An 8,880-nucleotide genomic window follows, 5' to 3' on the forward strand; every position below is an offset into this window, starting at 1 on the left:
AAGTCATATCAGGTTAGGGACCCACATCAGAAACAAGTTACAAAGTTAGAAACCTAGGGTAGGGGTCAGGAGCTCAAGAAAATACAAAACAAGGGATTGGACTGGGCCAAGATTAGTGAGGGGAAGGGAAAGGAGGAAGGTCTCTCCCAGCTGGGGCTCAGCAGTAGCTTCGGGTCTGACCCTCAGAGTGGAGGGACCAGCTGGGAGTGGGGTAGGGGGGTGGGGGACCAGCCCCCTCCCGTCCTTGCCCCCCATTCCTGTACAAGGATCCTCGGTGGTGTTCACCCCCCCTCCCATAGGCTGGTGGGGCTGCCCTATACATCAGGAGAGGCTCTGGAGGGCCCCAGGGCCCAGGCACCCTGGGAGGGGTGTGGGGGCCCCAGGGGGCCCGCTGTTTCTGGGGGAGGCGGGGGGCTGGGGGACCAGGATCTGAACGGCTACGGGGGTGGGCAGGAGGGGAGGAGGAGCTGGAAGAGGCGGGTGAGGGACCCCTCGGCCCCAGAGCTAGGTTGACATAGAGGGGCTCAGGCCGGGTAGGGCGGCGGGCAGTATGCTGGGGGGCTGAGTAGCCAAGGTGGTCATGGGGAAAGCATGAGGGGGGTGGTGGGTAGCTGAGCAGGAAGTCAGGGGACCTGTGGAGTGGTGGCGACTGGCCAAGCAGGCCATATGAGGCATTGAGCCTGTCTGGGGGCATAGAGCGAAAGGGACTCCAGGACCGAGTGGGGCCAGAGTAGGGGGAACCCTCACCCGTCTCGATTTCATAGTACAGGTTCTCTCCCCTGTCAAGTGGTGCAGGGGGACCTAGGGGGCTCCTCCAGACCGGGGCTGGGGAGCTGGGCTGGTAGGAGGGGGAGCCCAGGGAGTACAAGCCTGGTTTGGGGACCCCAAGGAAGGGTGGCAGGCACTCCCGGGGGGCTGAAGAGAAGAAGCCGGGAGTAGGAACCTGTGTGGGGACAGAATACCAGAACTGAGCCGCTGTCTCTGGCTCATCCCCACACTCCCTGCACCCCCCACCGGTCCTGAGCTGGGCACTGACCTGCGAAGGGCCTCGGAGTCCCCTCCTTGAGGTCCCTGGGGGCCGCTGGCTCCTCACCAGGCTCCCGTCACTTTGTTGCCTCGGTAGGGAAGGTGGGGGTCCAGGAGCCCAGGCACCGGAGTGGGCTAGGGAGTTGGGGGCTGGCCCAGCCCCTGAGGTCCCTGGGGGCTCACTGCCCACCTCCAGTGACAGTGAGCGGTGAAAAGGGGAGTGGGGAGCAGAAGGGGTGCTCCCATGCTCCTGTTGGCTCTGTCTCTGGGCCACCTGCTGAGCCCGCTCAGCCAGGGCCAGGGCCATGAGGCGTGCTGGGTTCTTGGGGGGTGGGGGCGGGGCCCCCCCAGGGCGCAGGAGGGACAGGGGTGGGGGCAGCAGCGGTGAATCTGTACCAGGACCTACACAGAGAGGAATGGGAAGAGGAGTCAGCCAGGTCTTGGGTGCAGCTTCCGGGTCTATGAGGGTGTGGGGTAGGCTGAGCAGGACTCACCGTGCTGGTCTTGCGGCCCCCGGGGACCAGGCAGTGACAGCTTGCTGCAGATCTCCTGTTGGCAGGTGTCACTCAGCTGGGCCTCGGCCCCACGCAGCAGCAAGGGGATGAGATGGGGCCGCAGGCCTGGGCTGGGGCTGAGGGCTGGCGTTGGGGTGACTGAGGCAGGTGTTCCCCCAGCCCCCAGCAGTTCCAGGACAGCAGGTGGCACTGACACAGCTAAGGGCTCTGAGATGTCCAGGGCGGTGGGCGAGGCAGGGCTGGTGGTCCCACGGGGGGAGAGGGCCTGGGGGGTGGCCCTGGGTGGGAAGGCAGAGGCAGGGGCTGGGGGTGCCGGGCTGGCGGGAGGCGCAGGGTCTCCTGGTGTGGGGCTGCTGCAGCGAAAGGTCAGGGGATCAAAGTCGAGCCCCCGGAGCCCCTCCAGGCAGCGGGGTGGGCTGAAGTCCAGCTCATCACCGTCATCTAGCCAGGCTGAGGTTCGGTGTGAGGGGGAACCGGAGAGTGCCCCCAGCCCAGCTGCTGAGGATCCAGATGATGAGGACTCAGAAGAGGAGGAGGATTCCGAGGAGGAGGAGGACGAGGACAGGCTCTCGCAGGAGCCAGCAGGTGCCGGGCCCACAGGGAAAGCATCACTGCTGGAGTGGGGTCGCCNGGTACCCATACATCAGTGAGAATAGGGCACACAGCCCAGTAGGTTGGCGAAGGAACGCGAAGAGGCCCTTCCCTGAAAAGGGTCACAATGGCTGCGAATCCAGAGGGAGCTGTCCGGACTCATGGTGATAAAGGAAACAAAAGGCAAGGCCATGAAGAGAACACCATTCCAGACCCAACGGCAAGAACGAAGTCTGACAACCACATAGCTTGGGAGCATGAGACCAATGGGATCTCATGGGTAGCTGGTGAGATTTGGACAGCAAATGGGCCTTCTCAGGTACAGTTGGACATGAGCAAACCCTACAGCAAGGCACCTCCACTCCGGGGTACATGCAGCGCCCTCACAAGGGTGTGGGGCATGGCAGAGACTGCTCACCAGAGCCCCTCAACCTATTGGGAATGGGACATCCACACCCAGATACCAGCTGAGAGGAATGAGTGTGGGCTACACTTGGCCATATGGGTGGCAGTGAGTGAAGTCAAGTTCCTCATCCAGGTATCTTAGGATACCTTTAAAGTTCCCAAACCACTAGGACTGTGCTGTATGTTATTTATGCAGACGCCTACAGCTGATGAGACCCTAGAGCAAGGGGGCGCTGACCACCATCAAGTCTTAAGGGTGCCTCCTGTGGGCAGGCAGTGGATGGGAGGGGAGAAACCTGCAGGTGAGATCATGGGCTGTTTTAGTTCTGGCCTGTGGGTTCATGGGTGCTCATTTTATTACCTAGATTTGTTTTCAAAAGGAGTAAATAGAAGACTGTTTGAAAGGACCCTGCCTAGACCAATGATCACAGTATATCTTGAACCATGGGTGATGCTTTATCCAACTCATTGTACCTAGTGTCCAGACTAAGGGAAACCCCCCCCCCCAAATTTGAAGCCCATTTAGAGGCCACCTCAGGCCCCCTGGCCCTCTCAGCTCCACCTGAGCACAGGCAGGAGCCACCCTGTGCTCACCAGCCCCGCTGGCCTGCGATGACAGAGACTCCTCGCTTTTGGCAGATCTCAGTGTGACTGTGTCAGGTCGGCCACCTGCTAGGAGAAGTACAATGGTCACAGGGCACTTCAGAGTGCCTCCCCCTACCACCACCTCCCACTGCCGGCCTCTGACCTGAAGGCTGCGGTGGGGCACGGGTGCCCCCCAGCCAGGGTAGAGGCTTCTTCCGGGGGATGCTGGGGCCCCGGCCCAGGGCAAAGAAGGTCTTCCAGCTGCTCCCCGCTGGCTTTCGCGGTTTCTCGCCTCTCTCCCCTTTCCTCCTGGAATTTGCATGAAACACAGGAGGCAGTTTGAGGATCTGGGGGCCTCCAGGCTGACCCTGTGCTCCCCCAGCATTCCACTCACCTCTCCACAGGTGAAGCTGGGGCCTTGGGAGTTATGGGCTCCGTGGGTGTCCCCAGCCGGCCCTGGGTGCGAGCCTGGGCTTCCTCCAGTGTCAGTAGGCGAGTGGAGGGGCCACTGCCCGCAAGTGACTTGGGCCTGGGGAGGAGGCAGCGGCCTAGGGAATTGGGAAAGGGGGCAGCTGTCAGCTCAGGGTGCCATTCAAGGCCACAGGCAAAGCCAAGCGCTACAGCCCAAGCCCCGGCCCCGCAGCATGCCCACCCGGGCTGGCAAGGCAGGGGGCCAGGACGGATCAGGCGGGAATGGGTGGGCAGCAGGCAGATGAGGAGGAGTGAGGCAGAACGAGCTGATGAGGAGGCAGCTCCCGGCAGCCAGCGAGGGCAGCGGCTCTGGCTTCAGTTACCTCGGGCCAGTGGGCCCTCCGACGTGCTGAATCCTGATTGGGCTGGGGTCCGGGGTTGGGCGGGGAGTCTGGGTGGGGCCGGGGCGGGGTCAAGTCTGGGGACCTCCCACCTCCTCCCAGGTGGACCCATGGCCCCAAGAGCCCCCAGGAGCTACAAGGGGTGAAGGAAGAACGATGTCCGGGCCAAGAAGTGGGGATCCTGAGCGTAGGAGCTGAAATGAGAAGGGGGGGGAGGGGAGGGAGAGCCGGGGCGGGGTCCTCAAGGAGCCAGGAGGGAGGTCCAGCTTCAGTGGGGTAGGGATAGGGCTGGGAGCCCACCTGCCCTCCCACTGCAGCCCTAACAATGAGGGGGCAGTAGCCAGGACATCAGGGGGTGGGATGGGCATACCTGCAGGGTCGAGGCCAGCAGAGGAGAAGGTGTCGCTAAACAGGACATCCACGTGGGTGAGCAGGAATTCCACCACCACAGACTGCACCCGAACCTCCCTGAAGGCGGCTGCCCCACCCAGCCCCACTGACTCCAGTTCCATGGACCTGGATGGGAGGAGGGAGAGGGAGGCTCGGTGCTTTAAGCCCTAGCTGGTGGGTTTTAGCAACACAAAATGGGGAGCCAATGGAAGAAATGACTGTCATCCAACACCTGACCTTCCCCCAAGCGATCACATCTAGAATTGGGTTATCAACCTTTCCCCAAACCTCCTTCCCCGCTGCTTTCCGCAGCTCAGTCAACGCTCAGGCCAAACGCCTCTGGGTGTGGTTCCTGACCCCTCTCTTTCCCCCACAGCCACATCCAATCTCTCAGCAATCCTGCCTGCTCCACCCACACAATCTCTCCAGAATCTAAACTCTTTTCCCCCACTGTCCCTATCCCGGGTTTAGTCTCCACCCTCCAGATCCCAGACACCACAGTAGCTCCTCCCTGCCCCCTCCCCTCCATTCTGTGTTCTGTGCCCTGCGGTCTGCTCCCCTCTGCAGCCAGAGGGAGCCTGTGATGCCGGGTCAAGGCCCTCCTGGCTCAGAGCTCTCCCCTGGCTACACCTCTCTCCTGCTAAAGTCTGTCCTCTCAATGACCCACAAATCATAAGTCACTCCACTGTCTGGTCCCCTGGCATCTCCTACCTCATCATCTCCTCCTCCTCAACCCCCCACTCCCTTGCTCACTGGCCTCCAGCCACACTGGGCTCCCCGCTGCTCCTTCAGCACACCGGGCACCTTCCCAGACATTTGCACTTCCGGTCCCCTCAGTCTGGTTTGTTCTTTCCCTCCCCTCTAAAGGTCTTACATGTTACCTTTTCCATGGAGTCTTCCCTACCCACTTTATTTCAAATTGAAAGCTTCCCTCTTTTTCTTTCTTTGTCCTCATAGTTCTTATATCCACCATCTGATGTACCACCTATTTTATTGACGACAGAGAGCTTGCCTGTCTTAGTCACTATCAAATCTTCTGAGACTCATGCTGCTACTGGCCACAGAAGACTTCTTACTGAAGCTTTCCCTGCCGCTCTAAAAATTTCAAAATACCATGACCCTGTGCATCTCCCTTCCCTGCTTTCTCCTTGGTACTCATCACCATCAGACCATACTCTATTTTTCTTGTTGATGGTTCATTGTTCATCTCCCCCATGAAAATGCGAGCTTAGGAGCACACAATTCTTGCTTACTGTGTCCCAGTGCTGAGGAAAGGAGCTGGCACACAGAAGGTACTGAAGGAATATGTGTTGAATGAAATGAATAAGACAGCAAATGCTGGGTGGGTTCTGGGTGTGGGGGGAGACTTGAGGCCCTGCTTGTGGAGGAGGCTGAGGGGGGCAGGCTGGTGAGCTGCCAGCTTACCGTAGCAGATTGGGTGCCCAGACAATGGCCAGGTTGCGGGCATGCATGCTGGTGTTGGCACTGTGTCTTGCCATGCGGGCCAAGTGCCTCAGCAGGTATTCCAGGGTCCTGGGGGTGGCAGTGGAGGAGGACACCTGAGCCTCAACCCTGTTGGGACCCCACCACAGCCCTTCCCTGCCCCTCCTGCTTTACCTGTAGTGTGGTGGGGGCAGCTGTTGGATGACGTCATGGACACGCACCAGGCGTTCCTCCTCCCCAGGCACTGACATGGCTTCCTGAGATTATGTACAGGCATGATGGGGGCTGGGCCAGATGCATCCCGGCACCCTCCAACCTCGCCGGCTCCCTTACTCACACTGAACTTCCCGTAGAGCTGGTATGTGAGCAAGGGGTTCGGCAGCTCCCGGAAGTATAGCTTGCAAAGGGAGGACACACTGTGGATGTCCTGCAGGAAGGCGGGGCCGGACAGTTCAGGGATCCTCTCACTGTCAAACTCATGCCTGAGGCCACCAGATAAGGAGGAGAAAGAGTCAGGTCAGAGCCGACCCGCCTGGCCATGTTCTTCCCCCACTTCCCAAAGTGGCCACACGTGGATGCGTGCTCGTGGATCCTGTGCTGGGCTCTTCAGAGGCAGAGCCTTACTGAACCCGCCTCCACCCCCTCCCCACCAACAACTCTGTGTGCCCCAGAGAGCATGCCTCATTTTACAGGAAGGACACTGAGGCTCAGGTGAGAGATGCCCCTGCTGTGGGTACCCAAGGCTATCTGAATCCACAGCGCGACCATGTTCCTTCCACAAAGCTGTCATTCTCCTGACTTTCGGAGGTCACTGAGAAATGTGGCCCAAATCCCAGCAGCCCCTGCTCACCGCTCGCTGGTAATGTCCCACTGCTCTTGGGTAAACACCCTATCGTGTGACATCATGCCTGTCTCTCCTGTCAGCCCCAGTGCTCATGGCTCACTGCTTCCCCTAGGCTGTTCTGCATGTTCTCCCTCCTCAGCTGAGACCCCTCCTGGAGTTACCCCCTTATTCTGAGTAAAAGGCAAAATCCTAACAGTCGTCCAAAAGGCCTTGTATGCTCTGCCCCCATTTCCTTCTGGGACATGACCTTCTGCTGCTCTCCCTCGCACTAACTGTTCCCTTCCAGGTGAATGCTCATCCCAGCACATCCACACAGCTCGCTCCCTCACCTCCCCCAGAGCAAGCTCTCTGCCAGGCGGCCTTCTCTGCCCACCCCATATAAAACTGCAATATCCCTCCCCAGCTTACTATGAGCCTCCTCACCCCATTTTATTTTTCTCCATAGCACTTGTCACCTGCTAGTACACGCTCTCCTATCCTTGTTTCTCTCTCCCTCTAGCATGTGAGCCCCACGAGGACAGGAAGCTCCGGTTGCCTCATTCACCACTGTGTCCCCAGTGCCTCGTGCTTGGCATGTGGCAGGTACTCAATGAACGTTGATCTCTTTGCTTCCAATGTGTATTCTGCTCTCGCCTTTCAGGCCTCATTGTGGGTGTCACTTCCTCAAGGAAGCCCTCCTTGCCCCCAGCCCCAGTCCAAGCCCACTCTGAGCCCTCCTACTCTCCCCCCCATAACTCTGTGTCCCCAGCACATGGCACAGGGCCTGAAACAGACGATGCTGAGTAGGAGCTGGTGGAAGGAAGGGCTTGGTGGACCCTCACCGTAGCCTCTGGATGTTGGATGACACTCCTGAGAGCCGGTAGATTCCATCCACCACCCCGTGGGCCTCAATGAACTCAGAGCAGCAGCGAAGCACCTGGGGCACTGGGGAAAAGCAGGGGCTCAGGTCTAGGCAGGTTGCAACCAGGGTGTGAGAAGTGTCTGGGCAGGTAGACAGAGGGCCTCACCATCCTGGCCTGAATTGCTGAGGTGCTCTCCAAGGTCACAGCCAAACACCCTCTGCCGCAGGATGCCCCGCTGCCGGAGCCGCTGCCGGGAAGGGCGGGAGCGCATGAATGTTCGGAGGAGGCCAGCCAGCTTCCCACGTGGCCGGGGCACAGCTGTGGGGGGAAAGGCAGGCCACACGGGGTCAGTGCAGCCACTGATCTTACGGCGGGCGACAGGGGCCTGGCCCCTTGTTCCCATTACCTGAGGTCAGAGAGGAGACACCCTGGGGAGTTGGGACACCACACGGGGGACCATCGGCATCTGTGGGGTGAACAGTAGGTGGAGAGAATGGATGGCAGGCAAAGGATGCAGGAAGGCCCCCCCATTTTGCCCCTGGCACTTACCCCCCTTTAGTCCTGGGCCAGGCCGCTCTGTGAACAATTCCACACACTCACTGGGGAAGAAGCCGACCTGAAGAGGGTTTGGGGTCAGTGAGTGGGCCACCCTAGCTGGCACGGGGCCCTGCCCCACCCGTCCAACCCACGCCGGGCTCACCTGGAAGCCTCGCTTGCCCCTCCACCAGCTCCGGTCCTCAGTGGGTGGCATGTCGATCACAGAGACAATGTCTCCCACCTGAAAGTGCGAAGGTAATTGGAGGGAGCGTCAGAAGGGATGGGGGGAAGAGGGGAGCCCAGCTGGAATCTGCTTCCCCACAGCCTCACCTCGAACGACAGCTCGTCTGGTGCCTGGGCCGTGTACCGTTTTATTACGTGGGCCGCGGCCACCGCAGGGATGTTAAGGGAGGCCTCCTCACTGAGGAGCAGCCGCCGGCCGTGGTTGTCCAGCTGAGATGGGGGAAGGGGGATGTGCAGGGAGAGGCCAGAAGGAGAGAATAAAGGCAGAGAAGGTTCCCCCATGTCCCACGGAGCCCACTACCTGTCCCCTACCTGAGAGCCTCTGTTAGTCAGAGCTGTTGGCCAAAGAGCTAAATTCTTGCCCCTACCCAACAAAGTCCTTCCTTCCTCTCATGTCCCAGGACATCCCCGTGTCTCATCCTCCAATGACACTGCGTATCTGCTTATCTAAACACCCACTGGCTTAAGCCACCGTTGGCCGGGTGTTCTGTGAGTTACAGTCAAACCTATTTCTGATATATCTTGAAATCCTCACATCCCCATAGTCTGGTGCCTCTAACACACACACATATACACACACACACACACGCACACACACACGCACACACACACACGCATGCACCCCCCCCCCCCCCCCTCTCTCTCAC

General features: G+C 59.8%; 1 protein-coding gene across 1 annotated transcript in view; it reads right to left on the reverse strand.

Annotated features, from left to right (window-relative positions):
* Nucleotides 1-6: 6 nt before the first annotated feature.
* The window catches only part of ARHGAP33 (Rho GTPase activating protein 33), a 10,525-nt gene continuing 1,651 nt past the window's right edge, over nucleotides 7-8,880 (reverse strand). The window contains exons 6-20 of the mRNA XM_077773851.1: nucleotides 8,321-8,443; nucleotides 8,154-8,231; nucleotides 8,003-8,069; nucleotides 7,860-7,919; nucleotides 7,619-7,771; nucleotides 7,433-7,535; nucleotides 6,105-6,249; nucleotides 5,942-6,024; nucleotides 5,750-5,857; nucleotides 4,305-4,450; nucleotides 3,517-3,670; nucleotides 3,286-3,431; nucleotides 3,114-3,206; nucleotides 1,521-2,177; nucleotides 7-1,428 (exon numbers count right to left, since the gene is read on the reverse strand). Coding sequence (XP_077629977.1) covers nucleotides 158-1,428; nucleotides 1,521-2,177; nucleotides 3,114-3,206; nucleotides 3,286-3,431; nucleotides 3,517-3,670; nucleotides 4,305-4,450; nucleotides 5,750-5,857; nucleotides 5,942-6,024; nucleotides 6,105-6,249; nucleotides 7,433-7,535; nucleotides 7,619-7,771; nucleotides 7,860-7,919; nucleotides 8,003-8,069; nucleotides 8,154-8,231; nucleotides 8,321-8,443 — 3,387 coding nt within the window. The 3' untranslated portion in view covers nucleotides 7-157. The remainder of the gene's footprint in view (nucleotides 1,429-1,520; nucleotides 2,178-3,113; nucleotides 3,207-3,285; nucleotides 3,432-3,516; nucleotides 3,671-4,304; nucleotides 4,451-5,749; nucleotides 5,858-5,941; nucleotides 6,025-6,104; nucleotides 6,250-7,432; nucleotides 7,536-7,618; nucleotides 7,772-7,859; nucleotides 7,920-8,002; nucleotides 8,070-8,153; nucleotides 8,232-8,320; nucleotides 8,444-8,880) is intronic.

This window comes from Crocuta crocuta, unplaced genomic scaffold, assembly GCF_008692635.1.
Source record: "Crocuta crocuta isolate KB4526 unplaced genomic scaffold, BGI_CrCroc_1.0 scaffold267, whole genome shotgun sequence".
Lineage (NCBI taxonomy): Eukaryota > Metazoa > Chordata > Mammalia > Carnivora > Hyaenidae > Crocuta > Crocuta crocuta.